This window comes from Globicephala melas, chromosome 2, assembly GCF_963455315.2.
Source record: "Globicephala melas chromosome 2, mGloMel1.2, whole genome shotgun sequence".
Taxonomy (NCBI): domain Eukaryota; kingdom Metazoa; phylum Chordata; class Mammalia; order Artiodactyla; family Delphinidae; genus Globicephala; species Globicephala melas.
Genome location: NC_083315.2, coordinates 85569277 through 85589604, shown reverse-complemented (window position 1 = coordinate 85589604; position 20328 = coordinate 85569277). Strand labels below are relative to the sequence as shown.

The following is a 20328-nucleotide window of genomic DNA, read 5'->3' as shown; positions in this document are numbered from 1 at the left end:
TTTACTATCATTACTCTGAATTCTTTTACAGGTAGACTGCCTATTTCTTCTTCATTTGTTAGGTCTGGTGGTTTTTACCCTGCTTCTTCATCTGTTGTGTGTTTCCCTGTCTTCTCATTTTGCTTAACTTACTGTGTTTGCAGTCTCCTTTTCACAGGCTGCAGGTTCATAGTTCCCATTTTTGGTGTCTGCCCCCAGTGGGTAAAGCTGGTTCAGTGGGTTGTGTAGGCTTCCTGGTGGACGAGACTGCTGCCTGTGTTCTGGTGGATGAGGCTGGATCTTGTCTTTCTGGTGGGCAGGACCGCGTCTGGTGGTGTGTTTTGGGGTGTCTGAGAACGTAGTATGATTTTAGGCAGTCTCTCTGCTAATGGGTGGAGTTGTGCTCCTGTCTTGCTAGTTGTTTGACATGTGGTATCCAGCACCGGAGCTTGCTGGTCGTTCAGTGGAGCTGGGTCTTAGCTTTGAGATGGAGAGCTGTGGGAGAGCTCCACCGATTGATATTATGTGGGGCCAGGAGGTCTCTGGTGGACCAATGTCCTGAACTTGGCTCCCCTACCTCAGAGGCTCAGGCCTGATACCTGGCCAGAGCACCAAGACCCTGTCAGCCACAAGGCTCAGAAGAAAAGAGAGAAAAAAGAAAGAAAGAAAGAAAAGAAAGAAAATAAAAATTTTAAAATAAAAAATAAATTTTATTAAAATAAAAAAACTAAAAAGTAATTAAAAAATAAATTTAAAAAAAAGAAAGAAGAGAGCAACCAAACTAACAAACAAATCCACCAATGATAACAAGTGTTAAAAACTATACTAAAAAAAAAAAATGGACAGACAGACCCCTAGGAGAAATGGTAAAAGCAAACCTATACGGACAAAATCACACAAAGAAGAATAAACATTCACACTCACAAAAAGAGAATAAGGAAAAAATATATATATACATATATATATACATATATCTACATTAAAAAAAAAGGAAGAGAGCCACCAAATCAATAAACAAATCTACCAATGATAATAAGCTCTAAATACTAAACTAAGATAAACATAAAACCAGAAACAAATTCGGTGCAGAAAGCAAACCCCAAGTCTACAGTTGCTCCCAAAGTCCACCACCTCAATTTTGGGATGGTTCGTTGTCTATTCAGGTGTTCCACAGATGCAGGGTACATGAAGCTGATTGTGGAGATTTAATCTGCTGCTCCTGAGGCTGCTGGGAGAGATTTCCCTTTCTCTTCTTTGTTCACACAGCTCCTGGGTTCAGCTGTGGATTTTGCCTCGCATCTTCATGTAGGTCGCCCTCTGGTTTCTGCTCTTCACCCAGACAGGAGGCAGTTAAAGGAGTGGCTAATTAGGGGCCTCTGGCTCAGTCAGGCCAGGTGGAGGGAGGGGTACAGAATGCGGGGCGAGCCTGCGGAGGCAGAGGCCAGCGTGACGTTGCAACAGCCTGAGGTGCAACACGTGTTCTCCCAGGGAAGTTGTCTGTGGATCATGGGACCCTGGTAGTGGTGGGCTGCAGAGGCTCCCAGGAGGGGAGGTGTGGATAGTAACCTGTGCTTGCACACAGGCTTCTTGGTGGCTGCAGCAGCAGCCTTAGCATTTCATGGCCGTCTCTGGTGTCCATGCTGATAGCCGTGTCTCCTGCCCGTCTCCAGAGCTCGTTTAGGCGGTGCTCTGAATCCCCTCTCCTCGTGCACTCCGAAACAATGGTCTCTTGCCTCTTAGGCGTTCCAGACTTTTTCGTGGACTCCCTCCCGGCTAGCTGTGGCGCACTAGCCCCCTTCAGGTTGTGTTCACTCAGCCAACCCCAGTCCTCTCCCTGGGATCTGACTTCTGAAGCCCGAGCCTCAGTTCCCAGCCCCCACCCACCCTGGCGAGTGAGCAGACAAGCCTCTCAGGCTGGTGAGTGCTGGTCAGCACAGATCCTCTGTGCAGGAATCTCTCCGCTTTTCCCTCTACACCACTGTTGGTGCGCTCTCCTCCATGGCTCCGAAGCTTCCCCCCGATCCACCCCCCCGTCTCCTCCAGTGAAGGGGCTTCCTAGTGTGTGGAAACTTTTCCTCCTTCACAGCTCCCTCCCAGAGGTACAGGTCCCGTCCCTATTCTTTTGTCTCTGATTTTTATTTTTTCTTTTGCCCTACCCAGGTACATGGGGAGTTTCTTGCTTTTGGGAAGTCTGAGGTCTTCTGCCAGCATTCAGGAGGTGTTCTGTAGGAGTTGTTCCACATGTAGATGTATTTTTGATGTATTTGTGGGAAGGAAGGTGATGTCCACGTCTTACTCCTCTGCCATATTTAAGGTCCCCCCCCATTACCTTTTTAAAGCAACTGTCATTCCCAGTTAGGAAAATGGTAAACACTGTCACCCAATCCAAATTTGCAAGCAACCTTTTTGCCATGTTACTTTTTGATACATTCTATCATATATATTCCTACAAATATTTTGCCTCATAAAAGTATGACCACCTCTGCTCTCTTTTGGTTATTATTTGCATGTAATATCTTTTTCCATCCTTTCACTTTCAGCCTATGTGTGTCCTTAAATCTAAAGTGAGCCTCCTATAAATAGCATACATGTAGTTGGATCCTGTCCATTTAGCTCTCCATCCAGTTATTCTGCATCTTTTGTTTGGGAAGTTTAATCCACTGACATTTATAGTAATTATTTATAGAGAAGAACTTACTATTACTATTTTGATAATTGTTTTTTGTCCAGGATCATTTCTGTCTACAGGTATCCTCCGCTCTAGCCATACCTCTTTTATTTAATACCATTCTACCGCTCTGTTTGCTCCTGTGATTCCTTCCTTATGCTCCAAATGTCTCCCTTTAAAACTTTTGCCCTCTTTCAAGGTTCCTCTTACATGTCAGACCCTGCAAGAAGCCTTTTCAGTTTGCCTCAATTGGAGCACCCCCTTCTATCCTGAGAAACACCATAATGCTTTGGTTGAACCATTCTTATGTTATTCATCCATAATTATTTAAGCATCGTCTTATGAAATTATAAGCACCCTGAGAGCAAGGACTCTGTATGTGATACTGATCAATAGTTAACTATGAATTCCTGTACTTCCATGTAGGAGGTATTCATTTAACTCACTGAACTGCACTGAGAAGGGCAGAAAGAGGCTGTCCTCTAAGTGATCCTCTAGGGTGGCTCCCACTCAAACCCCTCCACTAGCCTCTATTTACCACTTCCTGCTCTAGCTGGAGGGTTCAAGAAAAGTAAACCCTTAACCTTAAACACTCTTCAGTATCAGGCTTTAGACCTATCACTCAGAGCAACCTGAATCACAAGATCCTGTGAAACTCTAATGGGGGTCAATAATACCTTGCCTTCGGGATCCACCAGGAGAAGATGTTTTGCCTGGCCTCCCTGTAGCCCACTCAGCACATACTGGCCAGGAGATGTTGCACTCTCTCGAACCAAAAAGTCCCCATCCTTTACCAAGAGGCTCTCTGCTGCTTTCCTGCTCAGCTTGCCGTGGTAGCAGTCTTCATTCCGCAGCTGCTGCTTAATGTGTGGCAAAGAATGTGAGCTGGCAGGCTGGGCCGTGGCACCTGGCTGAACAGTTTCTGGTGCCTCTGAAGTCAAAATACAAAGAGAGACACCACCAAGTTACCTCCTCATCCATCCTTTCATTCATTCATTCATTCACTCACCAGATATAATTTGAGGACCTACTGTGTGCCAGGCACTCTTTAAATAGTGCTATTTCTGGAACAAATGGGGTTTTTGTTTCTAGAATTTCCAACAGTCTCTAATTTAATGGTAGATCCAAACATTGCCTTTGGCTTCTGTTACCAGGAAAGCCTTGCCCAGGTGCAGTTTTCCTTTCAAATGAGAAATGGAACTGACCCATAAGAACTGCTTTCATAAGTGCAGAGAGAGTCTCTTTATGTCCCATGGGCTGTATGTTAAAGAGAAAGAGGTTTGTGCTGTACCTGGACTATAGATAACTTCTAAAACATTCTCAAATGCTTTGAAAATGCCTACAGTAACTTTGGGCTATGCCCACTTTTTAATATTGAGCTTTTTCTTTTAAACCAAATTACTAATGTGCTTCAGAGATGCTTCTGTCCGTCAACTTTAAAGCCGTGCTGAAGCTTACAGCATTCCTAGTAAATGACCACTTTGCTGTTTGTGTAATTCCCCTGCCTGGACAAAGCAGAATTGATCAAGTAGAAGAAGGTAATCATCAGGGAGGCATGGCCTGAGGCAAGTTCCCATGGCTCTACAGAATGTTATCCAGAGTTGAGAGCACTGGGGATGAGAAGGTACATCCAGGTAGCCCTTTATAGTATTATTGGTACTCACAGTAATAACAATTATTATGTAGCTCACATTTATTGAGTACGATAGGCACTGCTCAATGCTTTACATGTATTATCCTGTTTGGCTCTCAAAATTAAATGGGAAGGAAATGGATCTTTTAAAAGGTTAAATGACTTACCCAAAGTCACACTGCTAATACGTGTAGATCTGCAATTTGAAATGAGATCTATCATCAGAGCCCTGGTTCTTAATCACCACACTCTAAAATTTGGCTTGGATGAGAAAATCTTTTAATTTTCAAAACTGGTCTAGCCACTCTACTTCTGTATAACCCACAAAGGTCCCTAAATAGACAGCAAAGCTATCAGGATGATATACAGCATCTCTAGAAGGAATAACACAAAATTCTCAGGTCTGAATCCAGGTAAAAGTTGTATGTTTGCTTATTTATGTATTTTTTTTGGCTGTGCTGCACAGCATGCGTGATCTTAGTTCCCCAGTGAGGGACTGAACCTGTGCCCCCTGCAGTGGAAGCATGGAGTCCTAACCACTGGACCACCAAGGAATTCCCAAAAGTTGTATGTTTAATATGGCAAATTTACTAGGAAAATAACCATAGAAATCAGACTTTGTCTTTTTAAATTCAAAGGATCTTTTGCATAGAAACCAGCTTTCTCTTTATAAATGCAAAGGAATGTTTACATGTCCTTACACAGGGGTCTCACAAATGAGAAATCCTCTTGACTTTAAGTTTTATAACTTACACAAAACAAGTGCCCTGTAGACATAATCCAGTCTCCTATTAATATGTTATAGTTTGGGCACTATTTAAGAACTTCTCTCTGCATATCACAATTTCGATGCAGCATTCATGAATATAACTTTTTCAAAATATCTTCAGTCTGTATCTAGTGGCTAAACATATTCTCCTCTACAATCAGGTTCTACCTATGGTTACCAGAAAAAGTCTGAAGAAATATGTCCAGATTTGATGAATAATATTTGTAGTTGGCCTTAGTGCTGCCTGCTTTCAGGCATAATAGAGAACTTCTGATGAGTAGTTGTGTGTGTGTTTGTGTACGTGAGAGAGAAAGTGTGTGAGTGTGAGGGAGATGCATGCATGTGTATGTAGGTGCACACATCTTAGTGCATGATGGTTTTTGGTTTATTCTGAGATTGTGGAGCACTCTTGGACAAGAACAAAACAAAAGAAAAACAGACATTATATCATCTTGAAAAGAGGCAATAGATCATGGGCCAGCCTGAGGATATGGACATTATTTTCCTAACATAGTTTCCCAAATTAGCACAATTTCAATCATCCAAACATTTGCTGAAAATATAACTTTTCTAAAAGCTGGGAGATTTTCAATCATCCAAACATTTGCTGAAAATATAATTTTTCTAAAAGCAGAATATCTAACATATTTTTTAAACTTTTGCTTTAAGTTTAAAAGTTACACATTTTTTAAAAAAATCTGGTAAACACAGAAAAACAAAGAAAATTAATCACTTTTCATCCTATCACCAAATACAACCACTCTTTAACATTGTGGTGCATTGTCTAGTATGGACTCCTTTTCATACATAAAGTTGACTTTGAAAAATATAATCATAATTTAAATACAGTTAATTATATATAATTTCCATATACTATTTAATGAATTATTAACTTGATATAATTATATTTTCTCAGAAGTACTGACAGTTAAGGAAGCAACAAGGAAGGTTGCTTAAATCACTCTGGATTGAACTGAGATCAAAAAAGAAAAAAGTGACAGGAATCATGGAAGAAAATAATCATGTCATCTTGGAGTTCCCATTAGCAACTAAAGACACAGTGTCACAACCAGAAATTCAGGAAAACAAGATATATATGAATATCCACACCCATATGTATCTGGTGAGTAAAACTTTTGAAATGGGGGAATATGGTTTAAGGAAGAGAAAAAAATCTAACATCTAAAATCTGGATTAAACAATTGCAAGTAATTCCAATGAGAAAGAAAGAACAAGACATCTAAAGAAACCAATGTGAACTGTGAAGACAGCATATTGATGCATTCAATTTTTTTTAAAGCACATGTAAATGGATTTTTTTGACAGTATTGATCATTATACTAGCAAAGGACAGGGAAAAATGAGATGTCCATCAATAAAGGATTGGTTATACAAATTATGATTCACTCATACAATAGAATACTATAAAACAATTGAAAATAAAAAAAATATGCAACCAACATAGGAGCACCTAAATATATAAAGCAAATATTAACAGACCTGAAGGGAGAAATCAACAGCAATACAATTAGAGTATGGGACTTTAATACCCCACTTTCAAAAATAGATAGATCATTCACACAGAAAATCATAAGGAACACTGGACTTAAATTACACATTAGATCAGATTGACTTAACAGACATTTACAGAACATTCCAAGCAAAAGAATACACATTCTTCTCAAGCACACATGGGACACTCCCCAGGACAGATCACATGTTAGGCCACAAAACAAGTCTTAATAAATTTAAGGATATGGAAATCATATCAAGCATCTTTTCCAACCAAAGTGATATGAAACTAGAAATCAATTACAAGAAGAAAATTGGAAAATTCACAAATACATGGAGATTAAAAAACATGCCACTGAACAACCAATGGATCAAAGAAGAAATCAAAGGAGAAGTCAGAATATAACTTGAGGCAAGTAATTTAATTGAAAATTAAAATATTTTGAGACAAATGAAAACTATGTACCAAAACTTATGGGATGCAGCAAAGACAGTTCTAAGAGTCAAGTTTTTAGCAATTAACGCCTCCATCCATAAGAAAAATGAAAGATTGCAAATAAACAACCTAACTTTACACCTCAAGGAACTATAAAATGAAAAACAAACTAAGCCCAAATTTAATAGAAGGAAAGAAAAATACAAAGATCAGAACAGGAATAAATGAAATAGAGAGTAAAAATACAATAGAAAAGAAACTAAGCTGTTTTTTTAAACGATAAACAAAATAAGCGAAACTTTAGCTAGACTGACCAAGACCAAAGAGAGAGGACTCAAATAAATAAAATCAGAAAAGAAAAAGGAGACATTACAAATGATACCACACAAATACAAAGGATCATAAGAGACTACTCTGAACAATTTTATGCCAACAAATTGGATAACTTAGAAAAAATGGATAGATTTAGATCCCTAAAAACATACAACCCACTAAGACAATCATGAAGAAATAGAAAATCTGAACAGAAGAATTACTAGTAAGAAGATTGAACAACTAATCAAAAACCTACCAACAAAAAAAAAGGTCCACAACCAGATGGCTTCATTAGGGAATTCTACCAAACATTTAAAGAGTAATTAATATCAATTCTTCTCAATCCCATCCAAAAAATAGGAGGGAACATTTCCAAACACATTTTACAAGCCCAGTGTTACACTACTACCAAAACCAAACAAGGATACCACAAGAACAGAAAATTACAGGCCAGTATCACATGTGAACATAGATGCAAGAATCCTCAACAAAATATTAACAAACCAAATTCAACAATACATTAAAAGCATCAAGTGGCATTTATTCCAGGTATAAAAGATCAGGAACAAGACAAGGATGCCCATTCTCACCACTTTTATTCAACATAGTATTGGAAGTCCTAGCCAGAGCAATTAGGCAAGAAAAATAAATAAAAGACATCCATATCAGAAAGGAAGAAGTAAAACTGTCCTATTTGCAGGTGACATTATATATAGAAAACCTTAAAACTCCACCAAAAAAAGAGAAACTGTTAGAATAAACAAAGTCAGTAAAGTTGCAGGATACAAAATTAATACACAAAAATTACTTGCATTTCTATACACTAATAAACTATCAGAGAAATTAGGAAAACAATCCCATTTATGATAACTTCAAAAAGAAAAAGATACTTAAGAATAAACTTAACCAAGGAAGTGAAAGATCTATACACTGAAAACTATAAGACATTGATGAAAGAAACTGAAGAAGATACAAACAAATGGAAAGAAATTTTGTGTTCATGGATTAGAATAATTAACATTTTTTAAATGTCCATACTACCCAAAGCAATCTATAGATTCAATACAATCCCTATCAAAATTTCAATGGGGGCTTCCCTGGTGGCGCAGTGGTTGAGAGTCCACCTGCCGATGCAGGGGACACGGGTTCGTGCCCCGGTCCGGGAAGATCCCACATGCCACGGAGTGGCTGGGCCCGTGAGCCATGGCCGCTGAGCCTGCGTGTCCGGAGCCTGTGCTCCACAACGGGAGAGGCCACAACAGTGAGAGGCCCGCATACCACAAAAAAAAAAAAAATTTTTCAATGGCATTTTTCACAGAAAAAGAATAAACAATCCTAAAACTTGTATGGAACCACAAAAAAATCTCAACTAGCCAAAGCAATCCTGAGAAAGATGGATAAAGCTGAAGGCATGGTGTGTCCTGATTTCAAACTATATTACAAAGCTATAGTAATCAAAGCAGTATGGTATTGGCATAAAAACAGACACATAGATCAACAGAACAAAACAGAGAACCAAGAAATAAATCCATACATATAGGGTCAATTAATTTACAACAAAGGAGCCAAGAACAGACAATGGGGACAGGATAGTCTCTTCAATAAATGGTGCTGGGAAAACTGGACAGCCACATGTAAAAGAATGAAACTGGATGCCTATCTTGCACCATACACAAAAATCAACTCAAAATGGACTAAAGACTTGAACATAAGACCTGAAATCATAACACTCCTAGAAGAAAACAAGGGGTAAGCTCCTTGACATCAGTCTTGGTGATGTTTTTTTGGATTTGACACCAAAAGCAAAGGCAAAGAAAGCAAAAACAAGCAAGTTGGGACTACATCAAACCAAAAGTTTGCACAGCCAAGGAAACCATCAATAAAAGGAAAAGGCAACCTACAGAATGGGAAAAAATATTTGCAAATCATTTATCTGATAAGGGGTTAATATCCAAAATATATAAAGAACACATACAACTCAATAGCAAAAAAAAAAAATCCAATTAAAAAATGGGCAGAGGAACTGAATAGACATCTCTCCAAAGAAGACACACAAATGGCCAACAGGTATATGAAAAGATGCTCAATATCACTAGTCATCAAGAAAATGTAAATCAAACCACATGAAATATCACCTCACACCTGTTGGAATGGCTATCATCAAAAAGACAAGAGGTTAAGTGTTGGTGAGAAAAGAGAACGCTTGTGCACTATTGGTGAGAATGTAAATTGGTGCAGCCATATGGAAAACAGAATGAAGGTTCTTCAAACATTCTTTTAAAAAACTGCCATATGGTCCAGCAATTCCACTTCTGGGTATATATCTGAAGGGAATGAAATCACTATCTTGCAAAGATATCCACACCCCCATGTGCACTGAAGCATCACTTCTGATAGCCAAGACATGGAAACAATCTAAGTATCTACTGGCAGATGAATAGATGATATAAATACACAGTGGAATATGATTAAGCCATAAAAAAGAAGGAAGTCCTGCCAACTGCAACAAGGATAGACCTTGAAGGCATTATGCTAAATAAAGTAAGTCAGACAGAGAAAGACACTGTGTGATCTCACTTATATGTGGAATCCAAAAAAACAGAACTCATAGAAACAGAAAACAGATGGGTGATTGCCAGAGACAGAGAGTGAGGGATGGGGGAAATGCTAAAAAGGTGCAATCTTCTAGTTATAAGATAAATAAGTTCTGGGGATGTAATGTACAACATGGCAACTATAGTTAACAATTCTGTATTGCATATTTGAAAGTTGCTGAGGGTAGATCTTAAAAGTTCTCATCACAAAGAAAAAAAAACTAACTATGTGAGGTGATGGATGTTAACTAAACTTAGCGTGGTAATCGTTTTGCAATATATATATATATATATAAAATCAGTATGTTGCGTACCTTAAACCAATACAATGCTATATGTCAAATTTTATCTCAATAAAACTGGAAAAAAAGAAAACTACAAAATATTATGTGCTACTTTGGACAAATCTCTAAAATAGAGGAGTGAAAAAGAACAAGTACAGAAGGGGATACTCCATTTCGTTTTAAAGAAGAATGATTAGATAGATAGATTGATCATTAGATCTATCTGTAGACAGACAGAGGTACTTAAGTAGATAGCTAAATACTTAACCATGCATTAACATTTTGGAAGTAGTCAGAAGGAACTCCTAATATCTTAGGGAACTGTATATGGTGTTAAGCCTTGGGAAGGTACATATTTTAAAATAGCATTATTTATTATTTTGATTTCTTCTATGAGTGTTTGTATTACTTTTTAATTAAAAACACTGTTTATAGAATTAAAAATGTATACAAGAGTCAAGATAGCCACCTAACTAAAGGGAAAATCAGAAGAGGGATATACTTTTGTGAGAAAAGTGTCAGGGTTGGGGGATAATCCTCAGTTTTCTGTTGTGGGAAGAAAAGCCTACCCTTTTCTCCCCACGTGTTATAAGACTCCACCTCTGATTCTGGAGGACCATAAGCAGTCTCTTTATGCAAGTAGTTATATTTTATAAAATTGCCAGAACACTGATTTAGTGAAAACGGAACCACTGCCCCTAGGACAAATGCAGGGTTAGGTTCTACCAAGCTTCAGGTCACAATATTTTCATCAATCCATCAATCATTACATAAACTTGTTTTATGTGTGTTTGGGTTTAGACACCTTATTTAGTATATACTGTTGATTTAATAACACTAAACTCATGGCCAACAGCACTGTAACTCATGCCTGAACTCAGCTTATCTAAGACACATATTTTCTCTGTAAGGCACATCACAGCCTTCTTGCACTTAGGAACACTAGACAGCACTTCAGCACTACACTTGGGGGTCATTTTAAACAGCAAGGTCATCAAGAGGTAGCACAAAAATGTGGGAAATGCAGCACTAAGTAGACCACAAAAGTTCACTTGTTTACAGTATGAGCTGAAACAAGAAAGCAGAGTGTCGCCTTGTTTGACGTCAGCTGGGAATGTGCACATTGGGTGACACAAAATTTTTGTTGCTTTGCACATATCCACAAATGACCACAAACGTGCCACGAGTACTGATTCTGGGATTACAAATAAATCTTAGCAAGTAAGCAAATTCTCAAATATGGAACCCACAAATTATGAGAATCAACTGTATATTATTTATCAGTATGGATTACTGGGTGTGTGAAAACTATAAAATAGAAATTTATCGTGTTACTGAGGGGAAGAATACATTCACCTCTATAAAGTGTCTAAAAAGTTGGTAAAATAAGATGTTAACATAAAATGTTAAGCCTAAGTGAAAGATCGAGGTGGTACTAAGAAAAAAAATTAATCTGTAATACAAAGGAAAAATTACATGTCTATTAAGATATATTAAAAAGCCACAGTAATTCATATATAGTAATTAATATACTGGTATACAACAAGCAAGTGGGCCAATATAAAAAGCAGAATAAAGGCCCAGAAACAGATTCACACATGTAGAAGGAATCTAGTAAAATGGAGAGTGGCACTAGAGAAAGAGAACATTATTTAGTCCATGTTGTTTGGAAAATTAGATCACTTTCATAGATAAAATTAAGTTAGACCCCCTACCTCATAGAAAATATAAAGTTCAAGTGAAATAAATATTTTATTTGGAAATAAAACTATAAAGGCAATAGAAGAAAATGTAGTACAAGCTAGATAAAGAGGAGGAAATTTAATCCAAAGAGAGTAGAAGGAAGACATAATAAAGATAAAAAATGGAAGTCAATGAAACAGAAAACAAAAAAATAGAAAAAAATTAAAACAAAACCTGGGTCCTTTGGAAACAACAGTTAAATTAATAAATCTCAAAGATCAGTGATCAAGGAAAAAACAACACAGAAACTACAAATAAGAGGAAGAGAGAAAGCATTCTTCATGCAATAAAAGGACAGTGAAAGAATATTATGGGAAATTTCATGTAGAACTGACTCTAAATGGACAGAGTGAAATCCTACTAAGTTTTTAAGGAAGATACATTGCCAAGAAATGACAATCCCTTCTTGTCTATGGCTTTCTGGCCTCTAAAGCAAACTCCAATCTCTCAAACCCACATCAACAGGAAATAAGCTGTACAAGTGGTGAAGCCCCAAGAAAGGCACTTTCTCCAACATCTACTTTAGATGGACACACGAAGGATAACAGCAGGAACCACCCAGATAACAATGGACAAGGAGATTCCTCCCATAACACTGAACCACAGGCCAAGCAAATCACTTTCTCCACTTCCGGCTCAGGGAGTCTTCACAATTACTGCCTGGCAGGATTTGGTAATCACTATGGACCAATGACCACTGTGTGTTTTGCCTGCTTCCCTTTTGTGAATGTGGGTTTTTATTGAGGCTATCTTATTCCTCTTCCACCACTAATTTTGGGTGTGGAAGAGGGCAGACAACTTGGCAAATAGTAAGGATTCCCATCCAATCTTGATTGAGAGGACTTCATATCACCCAGATGTCACAGACTTTAGGCTGGATGCTGTAACTCTTCGGGGTATTTGCAAGGTCTCCCTTTGGGAGAAGGCATATGTTCTAAGTGAAAAGAAGAGCTCATGCATATTTGAGTGGCAGAAAGGTATGCAGTGGCAGGGACAGTTAATTGTGTGCCAATATCTATTCTCCCTTTCATTACATTATGGAATTCCTAATTATTTTTAGCTGGGCACATGGCCACCCAGCTAGAGTAACGTGAAGCTAGGTATGGCCCCATGTCTAAGTTCTGCCAATGGCAGGTAAGAACAAATGATGTCTGCCACTTCTGGGTCATGTCCTTTCAAGAAACATGTGTGTACTCCACGTGCCTTTCTTACTTCCCACTGGCTGAATACAGATGGGATGGTGAGAGCTCAAGCTTTTAGACTAAAGATAGAAGACCTTAGACCAAATTGAAGCTCTTAGACCAGAGATGGAAGCCAAGTGTCACAATGGCAAAGCTGTCCCACCAGTCCTATACCATCCATCTTTGGGCTATTAGCTAAAATAAATAAACTTCAGTCCTTTTTACACTATGGGATTTAGGGGGGGTTCTTTGTTATGGAAGCTAAGACTGAAACTAATAATAAATCAATACAAAAATTAGTTTCAGTACTAATGGTTTCCTTCTGCCATGTTTGATCAGACTAAAGATTGTGTTAGAGCTTTTCCTATGTTCGCAGTGTGACAGGATGAAGTGAGGAGCCCTGAAGGCATACTTGAGATATATTAGGTTCCTGTCTCTGGATTTGTTTTTGTTTTGTTTTACTGAACTAATTAGTAACTAATCTGGGTAAGGGAGGCTAAGTATGCTTAAAGAAGATAAAGAGGATTTTTGCAGGAGGAAGGAAAGAAACAGGAGGAAACATTAGGGGGGAAACGTTAAGAGGTGTATTTAAGACATTCTGCAGAACGTTATATATAAAGTTATCCCTACTCCATCTTACTAGATTTTCTTAAATCAACATTATTTATACTTTTGGAGTTGGAGTTAATTTTTTTTGGAGGGAGCAGTGATACACTGAAATTAACCTCAAAGGGGTAGCAAGAAGTCCAGGAGGGCTATGGTACATTAAATCCCAAATGGAAATAAAGAGTGAGAGAGAACCAGAGGCCTAAATTATTAAACATATTGCCACTAAGGCAGGGAGAGGGAAAAAGGATGAAAAAAGAAAGAGGCTAGAATCAATGAAAACGCATTTTGACATTATAGTTTTAGACAGAACAAGCCTTATTTACTTTCAGCTAATGACAGGAATGTTATTATGGATTAAATTTGCCTTTCATATTATTGAATTGTCTATGACAAGAGGCAAAGTTTCTTTGCTTGAGTTATAACGATTTTTTAAAATTTATTTATTTAATTTATTTATTTTTGGCTGCATTGGGTCTTCATTGCTGCACGTGGGCTTTCTCTAGTTGCAGCGACCGGGGGCCACTCTTCGTTGCGGTGCACAGCCTTCTCAGTGCGGTGGCTTCTCTTGCTGTGGAGCATGGGCTCTAGGAGCGCGGCTTCAGTAGTTGTGGCCCGCAGGCTCAACAGTTGTGGGCATGAGCTTAGTTGCTCCGCAGCACGTGGGATCTTCCCAGACCAGGGCACAAACCCATGTCCCCTGCATTGGCAGGCAGATTCTCAACCACTGCGCCACCAGGGAAGTTCCATAACGATTTTTAACATTGAAGATTTGCTTATAAAGGAACTGGAGTTGTAAATCAAGGAATATCCCAGATTACATAATTTGGGCCACCCACTAAATGTATTTTCTAATAAAATATTGTTGCTTTGGGGCTCCCTTGGTGGCACAGTGGTTGAGACTCTGCCTGCTAATGCAGGGGACACAGGTTCGAGCCCTGGTCTGGGAGGATCCCACATGCCGCGGAGTGACTAGGCCCATGAGCCACAACTACTGAGCCTGCGCGTCTGGAGCCTGTGCTCCACAACAAGAGAGGCCGTGACAGTGAGAGGCCCGCGCACCGCGATGAAGAGTGGACCCCGCTTGCCCCAACTAGAGAAAGCCCTCGCACAGAAACAAAGACCCAACACAGCAAAAATAAATAAAAAATAAATTAATAAACTCCTACCCCCAACATCTCAAAAAAAAAAATTGTTGCTTTGAAAAGTCCATGAAATGGAAGCTATTGAGTGTATGCTCTTATAAAGTTATTTCCAAAACCTGAGGTCCAAGGCAGGCGGGGTGGAAGGGACTAAATTGGGAGACTGGGACTGACATATACACACTACTATATATAAAATAGGTAACTAATAAGGACCTACTGTACAGCACAGGGAACTCTACTCAATTCTCTGCAATGGCCTATATGGTAAAAGAATCTAAAAAGAGTGGATATATGTATCTGTATAACTGATTCACTTTGCTGTACACCTGAAACCAACACAACACTATAAATCAACTATACCCCAATAAAAATAAAACTATATTTGAATAAATACAATTTTTTGTTGTTGTTGTTGTACACGGGCCTCTCACTGTTGTGGCCTCTCCCGTTGCGGAGCACAGGCTCCGGACACGCAGGCTCAGCGGCCATGGCTCACGGGCCCAGCTGCTCCGTGGCATGTGGTATCTTCCTGGATCGGGGCACGAACCCGTGTCCCCTGCATTGGCAGGTGGACTCTCAACCACTGCACCACCAGGGAAGCCCGAATAAATACAATTATTTATCCTAAAAAACAAACAAACAAAAAAAACCCCTGGGGTCCAGAAACTTCTTTTCAAAACACTGTCCCTCTAACATATATTACCTTATCCACACAGGCTACTCTACATTAAACAGTTAAATTCACTGCAGAAATCTGAATTCATTGCATATCCCATCATCCATGGCACAAGATGCTCTCTGTGGTGCACATGGAGATGCACTACCCAGATCCCACTTCAAGGAAGGACCAAGTACCCCAGGTGCTTTACTGGGGCTGGTCTCCAGCTGACCACACCTTCAGGGTCTGCCTCAGCTGCAGAGAGCTGCTTGCCCAATGGCTTGCCCTCCTTCATGGCACACATCCAAAGACTGAGATAAGTGGGGCTAAAAGGCCCTGCCCTTGGGCCCAATGTGGGGCAACTCTGACGGGCCCCCACATGCTCTCTGTAGGGTTGGCTGAGGCTCTGTCAGGCCTGCATGGTTGCTCCACCTCTCCCTCTGCCCAAGCCTGCTTTCTTCCCCTCCCTTCCTGGTACTGATCCCAATAAAGACCCTGCATGCCCAGCTCCAACTCAGAGTCTGCTTCTGGAGAACCCAACTGGGTTGTTTGGTCGCCAAGAGTGATCTTGGAAAGCTTGCAAGAAGATGGCCTACTTGCCACCTGGCTGGTAATGAAAACCTTTGTCTCAGTCTAGAGAGTTAAGGTGGTCAATTGAAGCTCAGCCTCAGCAAAATCTCTTTCCAAACTTTACTGTCACTGCAGCCACACTAGCTGGAAAGTCACCCTTGGCAGTCTAGAGGGACCTCCTGGGCTAGTGAAAGGACTTTCTCAGCGACTGATTCTCTATCTTTGGAGTGAGCCAAATTTGACACCAATCTCTGAACCCAACAAGCTTCAGTACTTTATGAAAAGCATTTTTTAATTTATTTTTTAGTTGATTGTAGGCTTTTGACTTGTTTTACTTTTATTTATTTATGTTCCTGTTTATGGACTTACCCCTGGAAGCAATCTGGCAGGAAAATGATGTTTGTCTTACTGTATTTTACTCACAGTACCTAGTTGAAGAAAGAAGTCACCTTATTTTAGTGCTATATAGATGACTTACTAAGGGGTTTTGAAATGAATAAAATTAACACCATCACTAAACAGAGTTGGAACAGTGGCCATTGTTCCCCATGCAAACAAACAAATTCAAAATTATCTCCTGGCTTTGACAGCCCTTCCTTCAGCAAAAGCACACAGCAGAAAGCAAAAGTTGGAGTCAATTTAAAGTGTTTGAAAAGATTATTCAAAATCAAAGTTCCAAAACCTTGAAATCCGTAACATCGCCACAAAGTTCTAACTTTTATTAACTGTGGTGAGGGATTGAGGTAAGAAAGAATACTTTTAACTCTCTGAAAAATGAGGCCAAGGAAATAGTATTCTTTAAAATGAGAGACAGTATAGTGAGTTGAACAGTGGCCCCCAAAAGATATGCTCAAGTCCTGATCCCTGGTACCTGCATATGTGACCTAATTTGGAAAAAGGGTCTTTGCACATGTAATTAAGTTAAGGATCACGAGATGAGATCTTCCTGGATTTTGGGCCTACCTATAAGAGAAAGCTGTTGTCCTATAAGAGAAAGAAGAGGGAGATTTGAGACACAGGGGTAAGGCCATGTGAAGACGAGGGCAGAGATTGGAGTGACATGTCTACAAGCTAAGGAACACCAAGAATTGCTGGCAGCCACCAGAAGCTAGGAGAGCAACATGAAACCAGTACTCCTCCAGAGCCTCCAAAAGGAGTCAACCCTGCTGCCCTCCTGATTTAGGACTTCTGGCCTCCATAACTGTGAGAGAATGCATTTCTCTTGTTTTAAGACACCCAGTTTGTGGTAACTTGTTACAGCAGCACAGGAAACTAATACAGGCAATGAGAAGCCACTTACTTTCACGGTACCACGGGGTCCCCAGTGGGTGAGCTGGACTTTGATTTCCGGCAGAGCCCAGCGTGCTTTGAAGAGTCTGCGTATTGATGTAGCAGGGGTCGTCAAAGAGATCCACTCGGCACGCAGGCTTCATCAATGACGTGTCTCTTTGGGACTGTACCCCTCTCTCGTGTGCATTACCTGTAGTGAGTAAAGATCAATGTACGGTGTTTTTGCTTTGGAAACAAGAAATAAAATCACGTTTGAGTCCAGAATTGACAGGAAGGGAAAAGCCATGACCATCCCATGCAAGGATTGAATACTGACTTTGAGATTTGACCTGTTAAAACAAAATATGCACCAGTCTTTGAGGGAAAGCACCCTCTTTTGGCCTCCCTGCACCTCCCTGCCCGTCCCTCAGCTGACCCTTTGCTTCAACAGCAGACAGCAGACAAACCAGAAAGATGTGAAAGAGGAACAGCAAGCGGAGGAAGGACGCTGACCGGCCAGCAAAGAGCACAAACCCGTACACGACACCGCTCAGAGCTGCAGCCCAGGGACGAAGAAAACCACACATGCCATGTGGAACTTGAATATCTACTAGTTATTGAAACCGCTTTTCAAAAAACTCGTTACTTAATTTTAAATTAGTAAGAGTGGGAAGTCTGTCTTCCCTTTATTGCCAAAGTTTCGTTTCACCAAGCACAGCCCTGCACCAGCTGCTGATGTTCATTCTGTCATCTAATGGAAAGAACTCACCCCTCAGGTTACGTCCTCTGTCCCCTTAATCTGCCTTCTCCTCTCCATTCTATTCCATACATGTGGCCAAAATGATCTTTTTACAACTGAAAATCCGATCCTACTTCTCAGAGGTTTAAAAACATTCACTGCTTCCCACTGCTCTTGGGATACAACTCAAACTCTTCAACAAGCCCCAGGCCCTGCTCCCGGGCACCCAGCTTCCACTGCAACCCTGTCCTCCCCAGTCTGCCCCTGCTCACATCGGCCTTCTTGCACTAGAATCCCCACTGTAAGGCCATCTTCTCTGGTTGACATGCCCCCTTCCCTCCCCTTCTCCAGCACCCTCATCCTTCGGTGAGGTCAGTTTAAACATCTCTTTCTCAAGAGAGCCCTCCCTGACTTTCTCAGACTAGACTATGTCTCTCTGCTTCCCTCTGAAGCCCATACCACAAGAGTACTTAATTCTATTATGTTATGATGTTTCTTAATATCTGTACTGCATCTAGACTGCATGTTCTACGAAGACACAGATCCTGTCTTGCTGACAGCTGCAGCCCCTGCCTCTAGCATATGCCTGGAACACATTATCACATCAACAAATAGTTACTGCCTGAATGGATTACAGCACCATATTTTACTACCTGATGGCATGAGGTACTTTGTACCATTCAACTGGTCCTGTCCTGAGAATGCCAGGACAGAATGTTTTTGTCTTTCTGTTTACACAAGTACCTTTATAGTTTTGGCCATACATATACAAGATCCCCGTGAGGCTGCACCTGAAGCAGTGACATTGTTATTTCATTGTCTTACCGCAAAACATCACTCCTTCCAGTCAACTAAACCCCTTCAAAGGACCAACTGCCCACTGGATTTCACACCATGGTGAAGAGTGCTGTGATTCTTATAACACAAGTATGGAAACCTAAGAATACACCAGATAGGGGGAGCCCAGTCAAGACTACAGTCCTACCATCTGCTCCTCCTTTGCTCCTCTCTGTTCGATCCTGCCTGTCACCCTGTCCCATGTCATAATCTGTACGTGGAATATTCTGAGGGAAGAGTGGGATTTGACAGAGGAAGGGGCAATAGGGCCCCTCGTTTCTTTGTTGCTTTTGGCAACATACGACAGTTTCCATTTACTTGGTTAAGTGGATTTATGAAATATGTTATCCAGTTTAAACTAAACTTACTTTCACAAATGGACAAGTGGCTAAAGGATCACTGCAAAAAAATCAAGGATTGAAGATCATTCTTTTACTGAGTACAAGCTCCTCCTTAGCTACACTCTGAGCTTACGAACAAGCATAATCTAATTAGATCAGAATGTCGGCCTCCTAACAGTTAAAATTATCAAGATTGAAATGTGGATTTATGTCTGTTTTCTTTATCAATAATGCCCTAAATGTATACCAGACCTTGAGATATTACCTAATGATAGTATTCAGCCACTATAACTAGCAAGACAATTTTTAAAAATGTCTATCATTAACTTTAACTGAAATTTTCTATTTCTGTGTGTGTTTTATAATACATGCACAATATATTAGCACAGTGTAGAGAACTGATGCATGATTGAATTAATATTTATTTAGGAGTGCCTGCTCATAAAAAGTTACTGAGGGCTTCCCTGGTGGCGCAGTGGTTGAGAGTCCACCTGCCAATGCAGGGGACACGGGTTCGTGCCCCGGTCCAGGAAGATCCCACATGCCACGGAGCGGCTGGGCCCGTGAGCCATGGCCGCTGAGCCTGCGCGTCCGGAGCCTGTGCTCCGCAACGGGAGAGGCCACAACAGTGAGAGGCCCGCGTACCGCAAAAAAAAAAAAAAAAAAAAAATTTACTGAAAGTGGAATATGATGAACAGTATTTGTAAGAAGTCTGCTTCTAAATTAACATGGACCTGGGTTCCACAGATCCCTGTGGTATTTCTTACTATTTGTGTGGCCAGGGGTAAGTTACTTAACCTCTCTGTCCGTTTTCATACCTGTAAAATGGGGATGCTGAGCTTAAAATACATTGTGAGGATTAAATGAAAGACTGTGGGTAAGCCCCTCACTGAGCATAGTGCCTGCCTTGCAGCAGGCGTTCTTCTCACTGTTCAGTTGTGTGTCTATTGGGCCTCTGCACATGACACTTATCTCTTGCTGTAATATCCTTCCCATCCATTTCTTGACCTAACTCCTATTTGTCCTTTAAGATTCTGCTCTGAATCCCC

At 40.2% G+C, this 20328-nt stretch overlaps 1 protein-coding gene across 2 annotated transcripts in view; it reads right to left on the bottom strand.

Moving 5' to 3' along the window:
• Positions 1-20328, bottom strand: part of SHC4 (SHC adaptor protein 4) — a 126595-nt gene that overhangs the window by 7802 nt on the left and 98465 nt on the right. For both annotated transcript variants that reach the window (XM_060294281.1, XM_030842672.3), the window contains 2 exons: positions 17394-17573; positions 3325-3578 (listed from right to left, as the gene is read on the bottom strand). In XM_060294281.1, coding sequence (XP_060150264.1) covers positions 3325-3578; positions 17394-17573 — 434 coding nt within the window. The remainder of the gene's footprint in view (positions 1-3324; positions 3579-17393; positions 17574-20328) is intronic.